General features: G+C 47.5%; 1 protein-coding gene across 3 annotated transcripts in view; it reads left to right on the forward strand.

The window, feature by feature from the left end:
- Positions 1–23,646, forward strand: part of ADAMTS18 (ADAM metallopeptidase with thrombospondin type 1 motif 18) — a 141,321-nt gene that overhangs the window by 90,194 nt on the left and 27,481 nt on the right. For all 3 annotated transcript variants that reach the window (XM_055145562.1, XM_055145564.1, XM_055145565.1), the window contains 4 exons: positions 6,583–6,755; positions 11,946–12,076; positions 13,123–13,246; positions 14,317–14,561. In XM_055145562.1, the coding sequence (XP_055001537.1) occupies positions 6,583–6,755; positions 11,946–12,076; positions 13,123–13,246; positions 14,317–14,561 (673 nt within the window). The remainder of the gene's footprint in view (positions 1–6,582; positions 6,756–11,945; positions 12,077–13,122; positions 13,247–14,316; positions 14,562–23,646) is intronic.

Genomic DNA, 23,646 nt, shown 5'->3' on the forward strand with positions numbered 1-23,646 from the left:
GGTCGTGGAGTCCACGAGGACTGCTTCATCTTCGTCTGAACCCACCAGGAACCCAGGGCTACCACGGGAACAGTCCTCGACACAGTAGAGAGAGAACTTCCTGTGGCATTTGGGCCCAGTGACATCCACGTGAGGGGACCCGGGGAAGTCGTGGATTTAGGTTTCCACCCTTGCATTGTTGGTCTGGCGTGGAGGTGAAGAACGAGAGCATTGAGTCCGGAACTTGCCTGGGACTCCTGGCCTGGCCCTCTGGACAGTGTCTCTGCCCTGCCCGCTGTTCTTCTTGGGCTCAACGCGGGATGGTATTCGTACCCCAGACATGGAGTCAGTTCCTCTTTGTAAAGTGCTTTTCGGGAAAAGTGCCTGGCACCATGGGAGGCATTACATAAACATTCGGTAAATGGAGAGTTCAAATAAATAATGAAACCAGAGCAGAAGGGCATTTCAAGAGAGACAAATGGTCCTGCATCTGAGTCAGCAATCAGAACTGGATTTAAAAAAAAAAAAGAAAAAAAGCCAGTTTGTCCCCAAATATTAAGGAGGGCAGAAAGATACTCGGCTGTGGTTTGTTTGACATCTCTTTGGGATATCTCAGGCTGATCCAGGGTTTCTCAACTTCCGCATTTGACATTTGAGGCAGAAAAATTCTTATTGTGGGGGCTTGTGCTGCCCGTGGCAGGAAGTAGAGCAGCGTCCCTGCCCTGTGCCAGCTGCGTGCCAATCCCACTTGTGCCCTTCCCGCTCGTCCAAGTTGTGAGGACCTAAGAAAAGTCTCCACACTCTGCCATAAAAGGTCTGCAGGGGACAGGAATCTGGCCCAGCCATCGGTGTCCTCGTAGGAGGTTGATGATGCGTTTACAGTTCATACCAGGCTATTAAAACCACACTCCTCGTGCTTTGAATACAGCCCGTGTCTTGGGTGGAATTGTTAAAATCATTATATTAGTTTTCATTTTTGCAGCATATTTCATGGCTCTGGTTTTCATACTTCACAACATTTTACAATCTCAATGTTTTCCCAAGAAAGAAATAGATTACCTAATTTAATAACTCTGCTGGTAAAGCGCGTGAGTGAGGCCCCTGAGATTTAGACTCAAGCCTCACTCATATCTGCGGGACTGAGAACTCTCAGAACAGAGCATTGTTCGTGGAGATGGCAGACTGTAATTTTAGAGATGCCCAATAAAAGTAATCACCGAAGTAGCTCCACTTGGTGCAGTTTTTATCATTTTTAGCAAGAATAAAACTAATCAAAAGAGTGTTTATTTTAATTATGCATGAAGTCACAGAAAAAAAAAGAATAAGTAAGTGATCGGCCATCCCCAGACAATTGAATTAGTTGTTCCCTGTTCTTATTTCACTTTGTTGTAGTAAAACTGTTTTGTCTCTATTTCCAGTTACTGATTTCTTTCTTTGGTTTAAACATGTGGTCAGCTCACATGACTCAACTTGAACTTTTCTTTCTCTCTCTTTCTTTCTTTCGTGTATGTGGAAAGCACGTGAACTTTTCATTCCACATAATGATGGTTTTCCCAGAACATAGTTTGTTTGCTAAAAAATGAATTATTCCTGGTCGATTCCTGGATTTATCTGAACAGTACGTGAGCCTACTCGTTCCTGCATCTGCATTGACATCCTAACTGCCCCTGTCCAAGCTCCTACCAAGCCTTCCGTGTCCTCGGGAACCTTCTCCAGTATTACCAGGGAGGTGCTCCCAGTTGGTCACCAGAGGGCAGATGGTGGGGTTCACCTAAAAATGGCTCCGGGCACCTTGGTTCTTGGTGTCCTTCCTCTTTCTGATATGGTCGGCAGTGAGACAGGTGAGATTCCCATAGATCCATTCAGGAAAATTCCATGGCCATTCAGATGGGGAGGATTTAGCCTGCTGAGCCTTCTGTAAACTCTCCCACAACGTGAGTTTGCCAGGTAGCTCCAGAATACTCATTAGAATTTATCTCCAGCCCACTTTGCAACAGTAATTTCTAGAATCAGCGGATCATCAGAATGCCCTGTTAGTTTTTTTTTAAAAAAAAAAAGAAAGAAAAAACCTGATTTCTGGGTCTTTCCCTGCATCACTTTTACTGAGAAAGTCTGTGAACAGGTTCAGGAACATTTATGATTAATATGTAATATTTATATATACAAACATGTGTGTACATAAAATGTTTAACCAGAATTGCCCACATGATTGTTATCATTAACCAGCCACATCATGATTTATAGTCTTAAGGACTTGATAAATTGTGCAAAAGCGAATATGGGTATTTTTCAGTCTAATTATTATCACTGTATCACTGTATTGCTGTCATCCCATTGATCACTAATTTGCTTGAGCGGGCCCAGTAACATCTCCATTTATCCTAGCCCTGAGATTTCAGCAGCCTCTCTTTACTCATCCTTCCCAATGGTTCTGCATTAGAGGCTCTTAAGGGTCAGGGGAATGAGAGTCGTCATTGTTACTGTATTTGGCATATGAATATGCCACAGGGAGTTTGCCAGGCTCTTCCATGTGGGCAGGAAACTCTTGGTAGCTTGCCAGATTCTCCAAGAGGGAGAACTAGGCTATCAGATGTTGCTCGGCTGCATCGCCTCAGGACCTGATTTTATAGTCTCTGGATGTTGACCATTGATGGGATTACACAGCGCCAGAGGCAGTTTCTGGGTGTGACTGCCTAGCTACTGGAAAATGGGGAATCTGGGTGGAAGAGGCCCAGTCCCCATCCGAGCAGCCTTGGAAATCTCAGCCCTGGTCTCGAACACCTGGGTTCCTCTGCTGGTTCCTTCATGCATGAGGCTCGTCCAAACGAGTCTAATTATTATAGTACATAATATTAATATAAGGTAATATCTTTAGCCTAGTTTCTGTTTATATTTCGTTTTAAATCTTAAAAATATAATTGCCCCAAGGGATAAGATGTCATGTTAGACTTTTCTATCAATTTATCCTAATTGATGTTTAATTAATGTTTAAAACTCTAGAAAAATATCCTCTACGTGAGGATAATGGAAATGGAAAAATTGAAATTCTTATCAGTATCATTAAAAATGATATACCTACATTAGATTATATAAATTGATGTATTCTAGCAGGGCTAGAGAGATAACACAGGGGTTAAAGCACTTGCCTTGTATATAACTAACCCCTGTTAGATCCCCAGTACTGTGAATGGTCCCCAAGTGCCACCACGAATGATCCCTGAACACTCCCTCTGAAAAAAGTTTTAAAATACATTTTTTTTTTACTCTGCCCTAAATTCTTTACCAACATGACCTCCATTGCCCTCATTGGACAGATTAGGAGGTTAGAAAATGTTGTCTCGATATAGGGTGGGGGGAAAAGTGGAGAATCCTAATATCCAGACTGGCTCCATGTTTGTTTTGTGAATAGGGGCCACTCCCAGCGATGCTCAGGGGTCCCTCAGCCATGCTGTCGGGAGGGACATGCAGAGCAGGGCTTGAACTCAGGGACACACACACACACACATATTCCCCAGTCCTTTGAGTCTGCTCCCCAATCCTGTTTCGTTTCAGAGGTGACTCCAAACCACTTCAGGAACTTTCTCCTCTTCCCCCTGCCCTCAAGGGTCAGTGTCAGGGTAGGGGAGAGAGGAAGGTTGAGGTTTCACTCTGTCTCTTTCTAAACACATGGTCTCCACCTCACAGGCTTTTTGAGTCCTGGATGACTGTGAGTTTGGACGGGGTGTTCCTGGTTACTGTCTCCTGAGTGGAAAGACACACACGTGGTCTTTCTCATGCCTGCAGTTGAGTCATCTACAGGAGCGAGCGCTCTGTAAAGTCTCCTGCAGAAAGCCCTGCCTAGAGGGCTCCAATGTGCCTCGTGAAGATGACCGGGAAGTAAAGCCCTCATGTCACTTTTCAGTTTTCCTAAATACTATTTACAAAATGATTGAAGCAAGCCCCAGGGACTCGATCCAGCACAAAGCCTGCTGAATGTTTAAGTAGTTGCTCCAGAATGTGTTGAAATAGCATCAAAATCTTGTGCTGGCAGCGGGACACTTCCTGTTTCTGCCGAATCCCTGTTAGCATGCAGCGAGAGGAGGCTTTGATAAAGTATGCTGAAGCAAATCCAGAGCTGTTTTATGGCATTCTTGGGCTTCTTAAAGAGACAAGGAATTTTAATCACATGAATTTATGGAAGTGGAGCCTTTTTTTTTTTCCTCCCCCATGTTCTGGGTTTGTATCAGGCTTTTTGTAGGAGATGATCCATCGTGGAAATTGAGCCTTTGGAGGAAGATCTGCTTTTAGAATGAAAAGGAGCACTTGCTTTGTGCCTGGAGGAAGCTGGCTGAGACATGATGGTGTTGGCCTGGCTATTACCCAAAAGTCAAGAAGCAGCAAATAGGAGGAGGATGGAGAGGAAAGAGCCCCCTTTTAGAGTGAGTGGGAAGGTGGGAAGGTAAATTAGTAGCCACTAAGGAGGGAAGTGTGAAATTCCCAGCTGGATGAAGGACAGAAGTGTCTGAAGATCCAGCCATTCCGGGTCTGCTATTCCCAGAACACGGAGCACTGCTTTGGAAAGATAGGTACCTTTGTTCCTGCAGCATCGTCGGCGACTGGTGAGTCATGGAAAGGACCTGAGTGGCTGCTGGCAGGTGAATGGAGCAGGAAGGTGTGATCACCTGATCACCGTACATGAGGGAATCCAACTCTTTTGTAACAACATGAATTCTCACCATTGGCAGCCACCAGGATGGATAGAGGCTGTCAACTGGGTCAACGGGGAAAAGAGCCCCCAAAAGAACAGAATATGATTTCACCACTTTTTTCTTTAGGTGAAGAATAAACACGTGAATAATGGCAACAAAGCAAGGAGAACAAAATTCTAGCTATCCTAGCCAAAGATTGGTGGTGACCAGCCAGGGGAGGGGGACCAAGGGTGGGTGAAACAGGCAAAAGGGGCCAGTTGTGTGGTAGACATGAGTGAAAACTACTTGTGCTGGTGGTAGTCAGGATGCAGTGTACACAGAGTGTATACAGATACTGGACCATAATTTTGTACACACAGAACTGATGTCATGCCTCAATCAAATCTTATTTTTTTAAGAAAAAGTAAACTCTAGAAAGACATGATCAATCTTTTTCATGTAACTCGCCTTCCTTTTTGCCTTGCTCTCTGAGTTTTGCCATCCGCTCATCCAACTCCCCAAAGAGCTTACCATCCGATTGTAATTACTCGTGTCCTAAAGGGAGTCCCTCTGGAAATCCATTTATTTACTGTTGTGCTGGACCAGCAAGGAGACAGCCACCTGCACAGAGGAAAGGTGATTATGTGAATGAAGAAAAGAGAATGATTTTCCTCGGAGGAGAGAATGCATTAGCATAAGACACGCCGGCTGTGATGAGAATCAGACTGTGAACTCAATATCTGACAGAGCCAGACGACGGCACAGGGGTGATGGGTCTATAAGCGCCTTTTCCTGGTGCAATGACCAGTATGGCAAAGGGTGGGCTTCCCATACATGGCCAGGAAGATAACAAGACTATTCTGAAAAGGAAAAAAAATCTGGAGACTCAGTTGGGTGCACGTGTGTGAAGAACTTTGACAGTAGCCTGTGAGGGGAGTGGGTGTGTTCGTGTTTATGTGTGTGTCATGCATCTACGTTCATTGGAACATTTCGGAATATTTTTAGACATCTTGGCACATGAGAGAATAGGTATCAGGCATACGTGCTTCATTCTTTCCCAGAGATGGAATCCACCTAGATGCCCACAACAAATTACTGGATGAAGTAGCAGTGACCTGTGGATTTCAGAAAAAAAAAAAAAAGATAAAATTCTGCTTTTGGAGATAAAACTGAATGCAACTTGAAAGGGTTATGCTGAGTGAAATAAGGAAGTGAACAAGCATTATTAGTTAGTTGCACTCACGTGTGAAATGTAAATATAACTAAAGCAGATGAAGTGAAAAGAAAAATCCACACTAATGCAGAGACTCAGTAAAAACCGTGGTAGCTATGGAGGATAGTGGAGGAGCAAAGGGGTGATGGGAGGGATGAGCTAAAAGGCTCTTCTTAGAGTTTGCCCTTTTTTTCCCAAGGGGTTGGGTTTGGGGCCACACCTGGCGGTGCTCAGGACTTACTCCTGGCTCTGTGCTCAGCGATCACTCCTGGTGGACATTTGGGAGCGAGTCCACACGGGGAGCTTTGAGACTGGACCCCTGAAGTTCTGTGTTTTTGTAACCCAAATGGGGTACAAAATGGGTGCCTTCATCACCATTACAAAAATGGCCAGGAGGACACAATCAGATCAGAGATGGTACATCAGTTTGATTTGTAATGCCGCCACAAGGAAAGAGCTGCGCAAGTAATCACTGTGAGGTCATGTGGAGAAAGATGTTGACGCCACGTCAAACTCTGTGAAAAAGAAATGCATCCAACAGGGTGATTTTGACCATGGCTAGAAGAAGGACGCGGGGCATTGAGTGCCGCACATCCCATTCTCGTCACTGACCTCAGTGGTGAGTTTTAAATTCAAGGCCCATAGCAGTGCTTGTCCAGATTGCCCCTCCGAGGAGCCCCGTCTGTGGTCGGTCAACTCACACACTCTTGTTTTTGTCTTTAGACCTCAGTACGGCGGCAGGTTCTGCCCGGGTCTGAGCCGTCTCTACCAGCTGTGCAATACGGACCCTTGCCATGGAAACAGCCTGGATTTCCGAGCCCAGCAGTGCGCGGAATATAACAGCAAACCTTTCCGGGGGTGGTTCTACAAGTGGAAACCGTACACCAAGGTGGAAGGTAAGAGGAACAGCTGCACGTCACACATGCATGTCAGTGTGGGCCAGAGGCGGGAGCACTGTGCAGGCCAGAGATTTTTAGCGTTTAGTTCTTCTAGCATTTTTTTAGCATTTGCTTTTTTTAGCATTTCCCCACACTCCACTGAATGCCTCCTCCTTTTTTTTTTCATTCATTTCCAGAGGATTTGTTTATTTTTCCACACTCCCTCCTCCCCCCCCACACACGACACCCCTTGCCTCCCACATCTGTAAGCCCAAGGATTCATGTGTTTGGAATGTACTTAGGTTTCTAAACTTACCTTTGACATTTCAGCAATTAAGTCTCCCAGGGATGTTAATTGAAATGGGTATGAATTGTGCAGACCAGAAACTCATGAAACTGTATATGCCTCTTAGAGACACCCCATTTGGGAACTGACAGTCAGTCACAGTGGTGGCAAGGATTGGGGAGTGTACATACATCCATACTCACATTACACACACACACACATTTAAAACTCTAAAACTCAACTTACTATAGCTTATATATAACTAAGGTTAGAGATATGGCTTGTATTTTAAAAAATTCATTAGGTTTTATTTTTTACTAAGTAGCACACTTGTTTTTGTTACCACTGTCACTGTCCTCCCGTTGCTAATCGATTTGCTCAAGCGGGCAACAGTAACGTCTCCATCGTGAGACTTATTGTTACTGTTTTTGGCATATCGAATACGCCACAGGGAGCTTGCCAGGCTCTGCCGTGCGGGCGAGATACTCTCGGGGAGCTTGCCAGGCTCTCTGAGAGGGATGGAGGAACCGTGCCAAGGCAAACGCCCTACCCGCTGTGCTGTTGCTCCAGCCTTTGTTTTTGTTTTTTTTGTTTTTGATATAAAGTTTGTAAACTTTGCAAAAGCAGTCCTTGTTCTGGTGGTTTTCCTACCCTTCAAACCTGTTGTCTTTGGGCAGGAAGCTCCTCCTTGCCTCCCTGGAAAAGGACTCGAATCCACGGGCACATGTGTGGAGCGGGAAGTTCAGATCGCAATCTGATGACATGTGCCAGGAGCCTAAGGTTGGGCATGGGGCCCGTGGCTAAGCTCAGAATGACCCCAGGCCCAGCCCAGGAGTGACCGTGGGGTATGCATGCGCAGAGAACCTTCCCTAGAGGTTGCAGCTCGCTGACTCCAGCCGCAGGAGTTGGGGGCCCGCCATATGCTGGGCTCCCCAGAAGCACCCGAGCACACTGGACCATTCTGAGGTCAGTGTCTCGGGTGGACATCGAGAGGCATCTATAGATGTTTGGTGTGGAGAAGGAACTCTGCGGTTTACCTTCTAGAAACCTAAAGAATGGGGGCCCGAGAGATTCAGGGGTTAAGGCACATGCCTTGCATACAGCCAACCCCAGTTCAGTCCCTGGCACTGCATGATCTCGTGAGCACCACCAGGAACAGCCTGGGAGGTGCCCAAGCACCCCAGGGCACTACCGCAGCCCTGGTCACTCTCCTGAGCAGTGCTCAGAAGGCCCCCTCAAAAATTCAAGAGTCTAGGGGCCAGAGTGATAGGACCGCAGGTAGGGTGCTTGCCGTGCACCCTGCAGACCTAGGTTTAGTCCCCAGCACCCTCTATGTTCCTCCAGGCCTGCCAGGAGTGATCCCTGAGAGCAGAGACAAGAGTGAGAAGCCCTGAGCACTGCTAGGCGTAGCTCAAGAATGGGGAAAAACAATCCAAGAAGGGTTCAATATATAAATTGCTCCGGGAAGAGGTGGCGTCCGGACCGAGAGTTTCCCGGCCCTGCCCTCCTCCCAGGGCTGGAGTGATAACACAGCAGGTAGGGCATTCGCCTTGCACGTGGCCCACCCAGGTTCGATTCCTCTGCCCCTCTCGGAGAGCCCAGCAAGTTGCCAAGAGTATCTTGCCTACCCAGCAGAGCCTAGCAAGCTACCCGTGGTGTATTCGATATGCCAAAACAGTAACAAGTCTCACAATGGAGACATTACTGGTGCCTGCTTGAGCAAATCAATGAGCAACGGAATGACAGTGACAGTGACAGTGACAGTGACAGCCCTCGTCCCAGAGCTCACCGTGCCTATTTGTGAGCTTGGGCCTCCATCGGGTCCACGCCTGGCACCCCCAGCCCTGGTTTATGCCTCAGTGGTGGTTGGCAGCACATGAATTTCCATCGTGAGCCAGTGCTTGAGCCTCTTTCTCCCTGCAAGAATTTCTGTTCCCAGAAGTTGGAACCATTGCCTAAGGCTTAAGCCAGCTCGTCTCTCCTTCATCTGCGAACCAGCTCTTGGCATACATTTGTAACTGCGAGAATGAAGGCAAGAAAGAACTGTTCGAAATGGGCACTGTGTTCCCTTGAGAACTAGTAGCTTTCCGTCATGAGAGGCATTCATTCTGTCCAGACCCGAGCCAGTACCAAGACAGCACGCCTGGCGGCAGGGTGTCATGATCCATCCCAACAGGTAAAGATGTAGCTTCGCAGGATGCAGACTCTGGCCATTCCATGCTTCTTAGGGTCCTTCTTTTCTCTTGCCCTCTGGCCTGTGTTCTATGTTAGGACAGTTCTTAGCTGGCCTGAAGCCATAACACACCATATGAGGTGCCAGGGATGGAGTCGGGGTCGGCTGCTATTTTGTGCAGAGCCGACCCGGTACCCATCGTACCACCTATGATCCCCTGAGCCCCACCAGGAGTGATCCTTGAGCCCAGATCCAGGAGTAAGCGCTGAGCACATCCCCCCCAATCCCTCCACAAGCTTGTTCTTGGCCTTTCCCACATTCTGTCTTTCATCCAGATCCAGTGTTTATGGAATTCATTCTGTTATCACCTCTTCAGTAGGTCCCGTGCTGAAGCTGTTAGAAGAAACGTGAAGGAAATGAGTGTGTAACTTGGAAGACGTTTCTCAGTGCTTTTGCAGGTTGGGTTGCAGTTTTTACCAGGGAGGGATCAGGCCACTTCCTTCCCTCACGGCTCAGATGTTGACTGGGCACTTAGGAAGATCAGGCCCACCGGTGAACGCAGCTGGGCGTGCACTGAGCAGAAGCAGCCCTAGCCTGACGCCCACACATCCTCACGGGGCAGGGGGGACAGCGTAGGGGAGGCCCCCTCTCCCACCCTCTTTGAAACATTCCTTGGAACTTGAGGGTGCTGTGTTGTTGGAGCAAGGGGAGTTTTGACGCCGAAGTGTTGATTCCATCCCACGATAAGATCCGAGCGTGTTTTTTTTTTCCTCCTACATTTCTCCTGGATTCATTTGTGAACTCGACTCTAAGTGTGTTAGGGAAACGGCGCTTTGCAGCACCCTAGCATCCCTGATCTCCAATATCACATGCAAACATTAGAAGCCATAAGTAAAACAGATTCCTAGGCAGGAGGAACACTTTGCCTGTCTCGGCACGGCTGTGCATTGGGGCCCTCGTGATCTGACCTCTTTGCTGTTGAAGTTGGCTTTGATTGAGCCGTTTTATATCACACAACTATTTGCAAACTGTTTACACACTCGTTGTAAATCTGTTGTCAGACGTCTCTCCCAGTGCCGCCTCCGCACAGTCTCCTGTGAGAAACATCATCTGGAATTCCTGGCCCAGGAGGACCGTGTTTAGCAGTTGGCATAGCAACCCCCTTTCTGAACTCACGCGCTCTGTAAATGAAAGGCTCTTTACTTTGTGCTGATGGTGCCAGACTCTTTTTAGGGACCCGCGGGTCAATACAAGTCCCCAGTGTTTAGCCTTTAGGTCTGCTTCGTTTGTTTCCACAGTGGGGTTGTTGTCAGTGTGTTTTGTGCACTTTGCCCTTCTGCCATTTTTCCACCCCAAAGTACCTTCCCCCACCCCCTTTTCAGACTGTCCAAATAAATGTTAAGAGTATGTCACTTGCTAAGACTCCATCAGTAAACTGTAACCTTTGGACCAAGCCTGACTCTATCTTTCTGAAGTTTAACTAGCAGGGCTAGGTAGAGAATAGGGGTTAAGTCACTTGCTCTAGGTCACTGATCCTGGTTCAATTCTCAGCAATTTAGCTCTGGTTCCCTTAGCTCTGCCAGGAGTGACCCCAGCCACCCCCCCGCAATACATAAATATTTTTTAAATAAAGTTTAACCAAAACATAGCATAGTCCATTGATATAAATTGTCTAAAATATTCACTAGCCAAGGGAAGTGTCTACTCAGCTCCCTGTTCTTATCTGCCACGGCCATTGCCAAGGTTCAAAAAAAAATTCTTGGCTATTGAGCAGTTTTATCTGTATTAGTAAATGAGTATCATATTTTCAAGGCCATATCATCTTCATTGGATGCATGTCAGGATGGCTGAGTGATCTAAGGCACCAGACTCAAGTTCCTACTTCTCGCCCCGGGATCTTCTGGTCTCTGTATGGAGGCATGGGTTCAAATCCCACTTCTGTTACTTCTCTTTGGGTCAGAGTGAAAGTACAGTGGGTGAGGCGCTTGCCTTTTACACAGCTGACCTGGGTTGGACTCCTGGCAGCACATATGGTCCCCAGAGTCCCACCGGGAGTAATTCCTGAGTGCAGAGCCAGGAGTCAGATGTGAGAACAGCTGGGGCCTACACACACCCCCCAAATAAAGCAAAAAATATAATATGCATTTATTCATATAGTCTCTCACTCTCTCTCTCATACACACACATACACACACACATGCACACATGTGTGCACTCACGCACGCACATAGAGACACACACACACACACACACACCTCAAAGCCTGCATGGTAAATTTCACTTTACTTTCACTTTATTTTGATAACATTCAATATTTCAACAAAAAATTCACTATTATTGATTTGGAGTAAAGTGAAATTTACCAGTTACACGTGCGGGGTGGGGGACTGGGGAGGTGGGGGGAAGGGGGGAGGTATATCATGATTCTTGGTGGTGGAATATGTGCACTGGTGAAGGGATGGGTGTTTGAGCATTGTATAATTGAGACTTAAACCTGAAAGCTTTGTAACTTTCCACAGGGTGAATCAATAAAAGAATTAAAAAAAAAGAAAGAAAGAGATTGCTATAGGGCTTTAAAAATATATGTGTATTAATAAATATTAATATTAATAATTATTTTACATTCACTTAAAAAAAATGGTATTTTCCATATTCATTCTCATAGTTTTCCGAGTTAACTTGCCCACTCAGTAGGTCATGTGCTACGGTTTCCCCTTGACTCTGTGCCCGTTGTTCTCTTTCCTTCTAGAGGAAGACCGGTGTAAACTGTACTGCAAGGCCGAGAACTTTGAATTTTTCTTTGCCATGTCTGGAAAGGTGAAGGACGGAACTCCTTGCTCTGCCAACAAAAATGATGTTTGTATCGATGGGATTTGTGAAGTAAGAGAACATTTCTGCTTTGGGATGTGTGAGCATGCCGGGATTTCCTCTTTGCCAGTGCATACTCTGAGAAGTGTTCCAGAAATTCTGAATCTGGACAAAAAAGCAAGGGTCCCGGGCGGTGATGGGGTTGGGCCGGGGCACCTCCATTTCTGAGTGGAGGTGAGAACAGGCTTCAGGCTTCCTCTCTGTTTTGGCCTGAGCCCATATCAATTTCCTATTTCTCGCTCCATTCTGGGAATTCCTATTTCTTGCTCCATTTCCTATTTCTATTTCCTATTCTTGGAGCGAGAACTTTTCTATTTCTCACTCCATTCACAAGCAGAATGGGGATAACAAAGGCTCCGTTCTCCCTTATGTTGTAGATGTGGCAAAGGCATGAGAAATGTATGTGCGCCTCACCCACTTCCGTGTTTTCGGAGTCCACTGGTGATCAGATGATCTCTCTTATCTGTGGTCTCCAGAATAACAGGACAGGGAAGGCAGGAGATCCCACCAGGGGATGCCTGAGCACCCTGGGCCCTAGATGGCAGAGATGAGGACGGGAAGGTGGTGTAGAGGGACCCCTGCCTTTGGTGCTGCGACAATGTTATTCATGTTGTAAAAGGCTAGTTTGCCTTTCTCTCAGGGTATATGCTTTCCCTTTAAATTTGATGTATTAAATTAAAAGAGCTCTCAGATGTATTTTTTTCTCTCCTGGGGGTGGTGGTCCCAGCATTTTTAGGTTTCAGGGGTCGAGCTAACCCGAGTAAACTCATCTGCTATTAGCAACCAGGGAGACTTTATCCCACGTTTGCAGAGCAAGAATCTAAGCCTCATGGTCAGGACAGAACGTGCCTAGCTAGCCATGATTCTCTTAATGACAGAAGAGGGGCCAGACCCCCATGGCCACCCCAACCTCGCCCATCATCAGATGGGAGTTGGTGCTCCCCAGGGTTCTGTGAATGAGCACAGCCCCTGGCTTCCAGGTTATTCTCAGCTGCTGCTCTGTGATTTGACTCACAGTTGATGTTTTGGTTTTGGTTTGTTTCTTATTTTGGTCGCAGCCAGTGGGATGTGACCATGAACTTGGCTCTAAAGCAGTGTCGGATGCCTGTGGAGTTTGCAAAGGTGATAATTCGACGTGCAAGTTCTACAAAGGCCTGTATCTCAACCAGCACAAGGCAAATGGTAAGAGACATGGCCGCCCCCCACCCCCCCACACACACATACACACAACCCCCCGTTGAGGCTGGTGCCTCCCAGCCCTCTCTGCTGTGCAAGCCGGAGTCACACTCTGTGTGGCCCAGCCTCAGACCTGCTCTGCTGACACCCCGGAGACCACAGCTCTGGACTGGGGGCTGCCTTCAGGAGGGAGGGCAGATGTGTGAGTGGGAACTTGTGCCTCAGCGGATGGCACACAGGTACCCTCTACTTGTGCAGTCTCCTGGGTGCTCTGGACTCAGGTGCCAGGATAATACTTGCAGCGGTTTGAGAACATGGAAATCAAGTGAAACATGGTGTCTCCTGACTTCTAGGTCCTTCTAGAGTCATAAGTACACTCACTTATGACTCAGTTTCCAGAAAAATCTAGACTTCTTGTAGAGGACATAGATGAATGTGTCGTCCCCAAATGGCTTTTAAAAGCTGTGGAGAACGAAAGGTCCTAAGGTTCTTCTAGGTTGATTTTGTGTTGGGCGGGTGGACAGAGATGGGTGATAAGGATCTCACCCACCAGGACTGAGGGGCACTCCCACCCAGTGATGCTTAGACCTAATGACTCACTGTTTGGTGACCATCAAGGCTACACCCAGTGTTGCTCAATGACCAGGTGGTATCAAGGGATCAAACTCAGGGACCCACGTGTGTGCTCTAGGCTAAGGGCATATGCTCTACCCCTTAAGCCAAATTCCTGTCTCTGGGTAGATTTTTTTTAAGCATTCTTTAGTTTTGTGGTGCTTATTCTGGAAATGAAGAGTGACAGAGTGACTCTCCTATTTATTTCCTTACCCACCACACACACACACACATACACACATGCAAGTATGTACACATGCACACGTGTGTGAAGCATATGTTTATTTTCTCTCTGGTGTTCCTACCACTTGGACCTTGAAACAGTGCATCACTTTTCTCTTCCAAGAGGAGGAACAGGTGTCACTGATTGATGCAGACACCCCATTTTGTCACAAGGGGCCCTGGGCCTTTCCAGTTGCCCCTCTCCAAAGCACAGTGTGGAAACCTTGTCTCCCCCACTGCAGAATATTACCCGGTGGTCACCGTCCCTGCGGGAGCCTGGAGCATTGAGATCCAGGAGCTTCAGATCTCGTCCAGCTACCTGGCAGTTCGGAGCCTCGGTCACAAGTATTACCTCACGGGGGGCTGGAGCATCAACTGGCCTGGGGAGTTCCATTTCGCCGGGACCACCTTCGAATACCAGCGCCCCTTTAACCACCCAGAACGCCTGTCTGCACCAGGACCCACCAACGAGACGCTGGTCTTTGAAGTAAGCCCTTCTGTTCCTTGAGTTCCCAGTGGTTAGTGATGCCCGTCCTCCTAGTTCTAACATGTCTCCTCAGGGTGCAAAGGGGAGAGACAGACACTTGAGCCAGGGAAGAGAACAGGGACCCCACAGGCGTCCTGGAGAATGTGTGTTTCCAGGCTGATGGCCTAGCAGTACACTTGGCTGTCAAAAGTGCGCCATCAGGGGCTGGAGCAATAGTATAGCGGGTAGGGCTTTTGCCTTGCACGAAGCCTACCCAGGTTCGATTCCCAGCATCCCATATGGTCTCCTGAGCACTGCCAGGAGTAATTCCTGAGTGCATGAGCCAGGAGAAACTCCTGTGCATCACTGGCTGTGACCCCAAAAAGCAAAAAAACAAAAAGTGTGCCATCTTTAAGTCGTATTTTCCTTGGGGTCTGCTCCCTTCGTGGCCCACTGTGACTGTTCACTCCACGGGTTCACATTGCAAACCAACTTGTATGTGACTGATGGGCAATACTAATGATTAATTCATCCATGTCCCTGCAGATGGCTCTAGAAGGCATTCATAAATGTGTCTTCTTGGTTCCTGGATAACATCTTTTGGTTTGCTTCTCCTAGTTGGTAAATCCTGTACGTTTCCCCATTTTTCGGGGCTGGGGTTGATTATTGGTCTTCCAGAGAGAGCTATTTGCTTCGGGTTGTGTTGCTGCTTACTGAGCACCTACGTAACCAGGCTCTCGTGTGAAGTTGTTTTGCTCTCCAATTTAGCACTCGTGAGACCAGGAGAGGATACTGACCTCAGAGAGGAGGGAGAAGCTGTGCCGTAGTGCCGAGCATGCTTCCCCGACATGCCTGACTGGCACACTGTGAGGGAAGCCAGGCGCACTGGTTCCAAACCTCTTTCCACCTTGAAGGACATGACCACGCGCCTGTCCAAGCACAGGTGGTTCTCAAAGGCAACCTGTGAGGTCCACTGTTATTGTTGTGTTTCTGTGACTATTATTGATGCTGGCAGTAACCAGCAAAGATACTGGAGAGAGTTTTTTGTGGTTCTTTTTTTTTTCCACTTTTTGGGTCACACCTGGTGATGCACAGGAGTTTCTCCTGGCTCTGCACTCAGGAATCTCTCCTGGCGGTGCTCAGGAGACCATATGCGATGCTGGGAATCGAACCCGGGTCAGCCGCGTGCAAGGCAAATGCCCTACCCTCTGTGCTATCGCTCCAGCCCCAAGATTTTTTTAAACACGATAAAAGCTGGAACACGGGCTTCTTAGTCGATGCCTACATGGTGCAGACTTAAGTGTGCAGTCTTGGGGCTGGAGCAATGGTACAGTGGGGAGGGCGTTTGCAAATGCAGCCAACCCAGGTTCAATCCCCAGCATCCCATATGGTCCTCCATTCACAGCCAGGACTAATTCCTGAGTGCATGAGCCAGGAGTAACACGTATGCATTGCTGGGTGTGACCCCCCCCAAAAAAAAAAAAACAGAACAAAACAGAACAAAACAAATAAAATAAAGTAGCTGCTCTTTTAAAAAAAAATGTGTGCAGTCTTGACCCGACCTTAGCCTTAGGGTTCTGGGAACCACCAAGGCCACACCAGGTGGTTCGGGGAGGCAGGGGTTTGGGGTGGGGGTTGTCAGATGATGCAGAAGATGAAACTTTGACCTGTGCCTGTGCTTTGAGCTCTCTGCCCAGGCCAAACTCTTAATTAGTTACATAACTTGGGCAAGTTTCTTAACCATGGTTATCTCTTAATGCCCATATTTGTCACCCGGCCAAACAGCTCTAGATATTCTTAGCACTTGCAGAAGGACAACTTAAGACATGTTTATTGTTTCCAGAGCATCATTAACAAGATCACCATTTTTGCCCCCTGAGCACATCCCACAGGTATTAACAAAGAAACCTCTAGACATGCGTAGTACCTGCTGTGGCTCACCACAGGCCAAATACAGCTCCTGGGTCTGCAAATGTTAAATCAAAAGGTTCATATCAGGGGATTTTGACAGTTCTAAGTAAAAGAGGGATTCCAGATCCTATTCCATATCTAAGTTAGTGGGCCAGAGTATGAGTGTTTGCCTTGCACGTGACCGACCCTGGTTCTATCCCCAGCATCCTATGTTTCCCTGGGCCCCCCAGAAGTGATTCCTGAGTGCAGAGCCAGGAGTAACCCTTGAGCACCACCAGGTGTGGCCCCCCAAGACAAAGCGAAACAATCTGAGTTTGCTATCCAGGCTCTAAGTTTTGACATACTTTAACTTCCCCTCATCTTACCAACTTGAGACACCACTTGTCATTCCCTGTATGTATGGGCTGGGAGATCCCTGAATATCTCACAATGCTTTTTTACAGAAATGTTCCTCCAGGGGCAGAGAGATTGCACGCACCTGACTCAGGGTCCATCCCAGCACCATATACAGTCCCTTGAGCACAGGACCACAAGTAGATTCTCATCACCGTTGGGTACTGCCCCAGCAGAAAAGATCCTTCCAACCCTCTCAGCATTTCCAGAGGTTGAGAGCTGGAACCCCAAATCCAACTTGAATATAAAATGGGGGTGGCTTGGGACTCAATGAATCCAGTCCCTGAAATCACACTTTAGGTAATCTTAAGACATGCTCTCCAGTGAAAGATTTCTGGGAATTTTCTAACCCATTATTTTCCTAAATAAACAAACAAGTCTGATTTCTATCAAGCATCTGAGCCTCAGATATGCAGACACATTTTGGGTGTTCTTTTCTAAGAGAGATATTTTACTCGCAAGGCTGTCGTAGAGCAACATAGGCTTGTTAAATTTTTGAACCATCACTAAACAAATAGACACAGAATAAATTCGGTACCTACAAAATAAATCAGGCAGCAGGTGTCTTAGCATTTTGGCCCTGCCATCATTCCTGCTGAGATGTGGGTTCCTAACCACTCCAGGACACAACCATTCTTTTTCCTTGTCCCTTCTCATTCTAGCTTTGTTCGTAAACATGTCACTGAAGTGCAGTAAATTTCCACTCGTTTCCAGACACCGTCTGCAGAAAACTACCAAGAAGATTAGGCTAGAAATAATGGTGTGCACCCAAGCAAATGACAGGGCTCCTGCATTGAGAGAAGCCGGAGCACCCTTGGCTTGCACGGTGCTAATGAATAAACCTGTACATTTGCGAGGGGTCAGTTTCTTCCCATTTTTTTAGATCCATTTCACCAGTTCATGACACCTTGTCACCAGTTCTTCCACCAGCCTCCACCTGAGAACTTCCCCCCCCCCCACCCCCCTGTGCTTTTGTTTCTTGTGGTTCTGAGTCTCCTTTATCACTATTATTTAGCACTGCCCCAAGCAAAGTCTTGGGATTGGTCACTAGGTCAAGCATCTTCCCCCGAAGTTTAGTTTAGTTGTTTTGAAGAAATGGAGGGGGGTTCTCACTTGGCATTGGAGTTCTTCAGAACTGCTCACTTTCTCAGTCTCTCCCTCTTGGTTTCCGTGCCAGCCAGAGCTCCTACAGCTCCTGACAAAAAAATGTAGGGACGAAGGGTAGCTAGAGCTCAACAAAATGGTTCAACTGGATATGTAAAATGTTCCCCTTTTGAAAAATGATCTTGACTGTGATGTGAATAGTGAGAACAATAATATGTCTCTGAACAAAATATAAAGTCATAGTTCCACCTCAGCGATAAGGATCCATTTGCTTAACTATTATTTTACAAAATCTTAATGTACTCATTCTGCTTTTAGACTCATTGAAAGCTTAAATTAATGTCCTAGGAATGTGGCCTGTCTGAGAAGGTTCTAGAGGGAAATGTGTGTGATTAATTGGACGTGCCTTGCTTGTATTTTTAAAGGGGTTATGGTTTCATTAGAAACGTGTGAGCATGTTAGGAGCTTTAAAAAAATCAAATCCAGTCATCTAGTATTATGTGTATTTTATCTTCTAAAGGAATTTAAGTTAATGATTTTAATATTTAAATTATACTTTATTGCTCTCAGGAGAACATCCTCCAGTTTCTGGTTAGTCTTTATCACATGCTCATACCTCTCCAAAATTGATAGAATGCAGTGCTTTTAAAAACTTAAAATCACAATAAGCAATGAATCACATTTCCCAAAACTGGACTCTGTGTCAGTATCCAAGTAATTCATGGCTATATTCTTTTAAAGAAGTTAAATAAAGTTCATATGCCTTTTCCTATAAGTATGAATTGAACCAAAATGAATACTCTGGGAGCCAAAAATATGTTCACTTCAATATAAAAATGTTGAATGTGTTTTACAATCCTGTGGGATGCTGAGATCAAAGTGTGGGAACCTCACAAAATAAAAAAATGTTGTCCCATCCACAGAAAGGGTAAGTGTACTTTCTCTCTCAGACACTTCCAATTATCGCGTGTTCCCTAAGTTCTGATTATAGTGTCAGATTCTGCAGAAGTGTGTCAGGAACCTAAGGATGGAACACGAAGTAAAACGTCCCTCTTTTCATTCCAGTTCTACATATACGAATCAAATGCTCCCATTATCTTAGCTAATTTTCCTCCTCGGCCACCTTGGTATATATTTACCTAGGTACCGACCTTCTGACCAATTAACTTTCCTCTCTCTACTTTCCTTTGATGTCTGAGGGGATTGGTTTTTTTTTGGGGGGGTGGGGGGAGGCATACCCTGCTGTGGTCAGGGGACCACTCCTGATTCTGCACTCAGGAGTCACTCCTGACAATTCTCAGGAGATTATAAGAGGTGCTGGGAATCAGCCATGGTCAGCTGTGTGTAAGGCAAATGCCTATTGCTGTCATATTACTCCAGCCCTATGATGTCTGGCTTTTAAAAAAAAATTTGCATTTTGGATGCTCATTCAATACTCAGACCCTTGCTACACATTGGGCATACACAGATGGTTAAACCATAAAACATCTCCCTAACACATTTTCATATCACATCTTTAAAGACTATGTAGAAACAGTTTTGACCAGCGGATGCCATTCATTTTCCAAACAACATGAGTTACAACACCGGGTCACAGTAATATACAAAGGTTGATGCTTTGAGGGCTCTGCTACCATTAGGTCACTCTGGAATAATCACCTAAACAAGTGTGGTCCTGCTTCTCTCATTCGGGAAACGATTTCCCAGGTTAAACAAGCCTCTTCCACTCTGTCATCTCCCTGTCCAGGAGCCCTTTGCAGCCTCTGAAACTCTCTTAGCAGAACCATCTCTGGTGGTTTCTACCAGGGACACCGGATCTGGAATCTCAAAGATATGCAAAACCCATTTTATTGCATAAAGGACATGCAGCAAAAGAATTTTTTTTTAAGATTAAAGAATCTCCTTGGTGGGAAGAGGACTGCCTTGTAAACGTGAAGCCACAAGTTCGATTCCAGAGGCACCCACATGCACCAAGGGTGCTCTCCTTCCCGGGAGTCCTGGTGACTGACCAAGTGTATAATCTTTGGCATACACCTGGTTGTGCTACCCCCAAGAACCCCTGCAGCTAGGATATGTGTAAGCACTGTGGTGGGGGGCTGGGGGTGCGACCCCTGGCGAGCACTACAGCCAGAATGTGCATGAGGCCACACCTAAAATTCTGTATAACAGAACAGCAACTGCATGGATGCAGTCCCTGTTCATAACTGCAGCAGGAAGGAAGGAAGGGAGAAAGAAAGAGAAAGGAAGGAAGGTGAATGAATGAATGGGAAGGAGCAAACGAACCAACAAATGAATAAACAAACCCATGAATGAATAGATGGACAGATTAAAAAATATTTTTAGAAAGTAGAACCTTCTGTGCCACTTTCTAACCCAGGACGTAGTACACAAAAGCAAAGATTAGGAGAGCTGTGAGTGGCCCTGCTAGACCAGTGTCTCCTTGCCCCTTAGGCGACCCTCCCGGGATGTTCCAAAACACCATCATCATCTGACAGTCTCAGAACGGCCCACGAGACCCGCAGGGCACCCTTGACAATCCTTCGGCTTTCCTTGTCTCTCAGGACCAGACTTAAGAGCTGTGCACTCACAGGCACAGCGGAAGAGCAACGACCATCTCGAATCATGGGCTCCCAGGCTGCATTTGAGGAACCAATATGCTGCCTCACAAGCTGGCCTGTCCCCAAGTGAAGGGTCCACGTCTCAGTGATCTTGTGCAGAGTCACTGTGTCTGACTCCCCACCCCCTCCCAGAGGAGCAAGGCTAGTGCAAGGCAGGGCGACCCTCCCCTGGGAATCACTGACAGCTCCCCACCCAATGCTGAAGTTTCAGCAGCTCCTGGTTATTTTTGTATGTCAAGGCTCTATAGAATGTCTTCCTCAGGACGCGCCGTTTAAATGAAATGGAAACCAGACCTTGCCTTTTCCCACCGGCTCACGTGCCCGTCTGGTTTCCCAGCAGTCTGCCCCACATCCATTCTCCTCGGGTCCTCGGCTCGGCCCGCGTGGACGTTTGCAACAGGTGGATGTCGGCGTGCACAGTCCTGGCCCCTTGGTTTCCTCGGCGGCCAAGGGAAATCCTCAGGGTAATCAAGGTTTCCGTGATCGCCTTAGTTCTCAAATTTTTTCGGCATTATTTAAGGCCATTCAGCCAGTTTTTATATCCAAGTAGAAACACACAGATCTGTGTCAATGACTTGGGGGAGAGAAGCAGAGAGGCTTGGTTCCGTATTATATTTCCACCTGGCCCAGAAAGAAGCTGTTCTCTGTCTGTCTGTCTGTCTGTCTGTCTGTCTCTAACACACACACACACACACACACACACACACACACACACACGCACGCACGCACCAAAAGGAATCAATATTACTCTGGCGGCCAGACACTGTCTGAGATCACTACCAATAGCGTTATGATAAAAGGAGATAATTTCCACATATTTCTCTCATTCAGCACAGCATCCCCCTCCCCCCCCCCCCCCACCGCAGCATACGCCTGGCAATAAAGCTCAGGAATTTCTCTTGGACGTGTACACTGATTAGTCATCCAGAGGATTTAAAAGTCAGCTGGTATTTCAATAGGTCTGTAGGACAGTAAATGTATTTGTTTTGTCCCCTTTTGATGGGATTGGGGAGTCTGAGGGAAACAGAGTCCACATTCTGGACTTCCGTGGAGGACTTTGCACTCCAGAGAGCTCAACAGCTGAAGTGTGTGTGTGTGTGTGTGTGTGTGTGTGTGTGTGTGTGTGTGTGTGTGTTGAGGATGACATTCTAAAGTGGTCGAGGTGAAAACTAAAGATGAGTGAAAACTAGTTATATACCTTTGCTGAAAAGTAATCAGGGTGGAGGAGGTTTGTCCGTCTCCCGGGCATCACTCTGCACAGCGCAGGACCCGAGTCCAGGCCCCAGCACCACATGGCCCCTGAGCACCACTCTGGGGGGAGCCAGAGTGTTGCCCGGTGGCTTAGGGGGCTTTGTCTTCCTCTTCCCCAGCCCTGCAGGGCCCAAGCAGCTGCACTGGGGGCCTTCACATTTCTCTGTCCTGCTGGGGAGTCTCTGTGCTATCGGGAGTGACCTCGAGCATTGCTTGGGGCCTCCTTTCAAAATATGATTTCAGTTGAAGTCGACAACTCTGTTGGGATTTCTAAGTCTATGGGACATCCTAACATTTTTCCATTTGGAGATGGAAACTCAGGTCATTTAAGGTCATTGACTTTGTTCTTTGCTTAAGCACTGTGCAAAAGGCTACTGGATGCTTCAGAGTCCTTGACAGTAAGAATTAAAACCACAGTAACCCCCCCTCTCTCTTTTCCTATTGAATAGATTGATGTCGTCTCAGAGGTGACATGTTCTGTATTGTTTGGGGGGAGGGGGAGGTTCAGTTTGGATCACACCCAGCTGTGCTCAGCGCTTACTCCTGGCTCTGTGCTCAGCACTTACTCCTGGCTCTGTGCTCAGGGGGAGCTCCTAGTGGTGCTCATACGGATGGGGGGGGGTCAGATATGCAAGACAAGTACCTTCCTTCCTGTACTATCTCTCTGGCCCTGGGGATGCCACATTCTTTAGGAATGATTGGAGATTAACTTTTGTGCCCTTTGCACTCCTCTCTCTCTCCCCCTCCATGCTTCTTCTCACCTATTCTGTCTCCTTCACTTCCTCCATTCCACCCCCCAAACTCCCTCTACCCTTCGCTCTCCTCAACCTTTCCTCTTCCCCTCTTCTTCTCTTCCTCCCCCGCCCTCCCCATCTCACACACAGACAATGAAGGAGTCACGTTCTCCATCAAGCTGTCCTGCGGAGGAGGGAAGGGAGGTGGGGAAATTCAGGGTGAGTGTTTCATTAGAGAGTTTCCCCGCTCCTGTAGGGTACCCAGGGGTTGGGATGACAGGACAGTGTAAGTTGCCTGCCTAGACTGAAACCCGATGCCCTCTGTTTTTACCCACATTCCTCCTTTTAGAAGTCTGAAAAAAACCTTTTTTTTCCCCCTGGAGAGTCTTTCTTTTCGGGGAGGCTGTGCAAGCTGAGCCCCGATTTAACTCTTTGCAAGCCGGCTCCCTGGAGTTGCACAAAGGCAGAATCTTGAAGTCAGGGAGCACGGAAGCCCGGCAAGGCCAGTCAGGGTGAAACTGTCAAGGCCAACCAACAGTGACATGGGAAGAAATGACCCGGGTCAGCTGGCCACCTCCCTTTGCTCCTTGGCCAGAGATGCTGAGGGGGCACGGGGATCCCGTGTTTTGGAGATGACCCTGACCGAGCATGACCAGGTGATTCCCCACTATCTGAAGGCTGCCCCCAACCCCGAGGTAAAGGGGCTGCAAGACTCCAAGAAGTTTCTCAAGAGGATAAAATTAGTGAAAGGGGAAGATGTGCCTGGCCACGTGGATGGCAGGAGGAGGCATACACGGCAGAGGTGAGGACACGAGGGAGGATTTGTGTGGAGCAGGCAGACCACAGGAGACCAGGCGGCAGAGCAGGGCGGGAGCGGCCAGCTGCGGTCACCTCATTCCCGTGGAGCCAGTTGTCCACTGCGGAAGGCTGGGCCTCGGGGAATCCCCAGCACCTCGTTCTGTGACAGATTGGCGAGCACCCATTCTTCCTCGTCCTCGCCTCCAGGAATGTGGATGAGCGGATGCGGGCCCTGGCCCTGGCTCTCCCTTAGCCTGTCAGCCCACACCTTGGCCCGCAGCCCCGACAAGGCGTGTG

This window comes from Sorex araneus, chromosome 8 (assembly GCF_027595985.1).
Source record: "Sorex araneus isolate mSorAra2 chromosome 8, mSorAra2.pri, whole genome shotgun sequence".
NCBI classification, from domain to species: domain Eukaryota; kingdom Metazoa; phylum Chordata; class Mammalia; order Eulipotyphla; family Soricidae; genus Sorex; species Sorex araneus.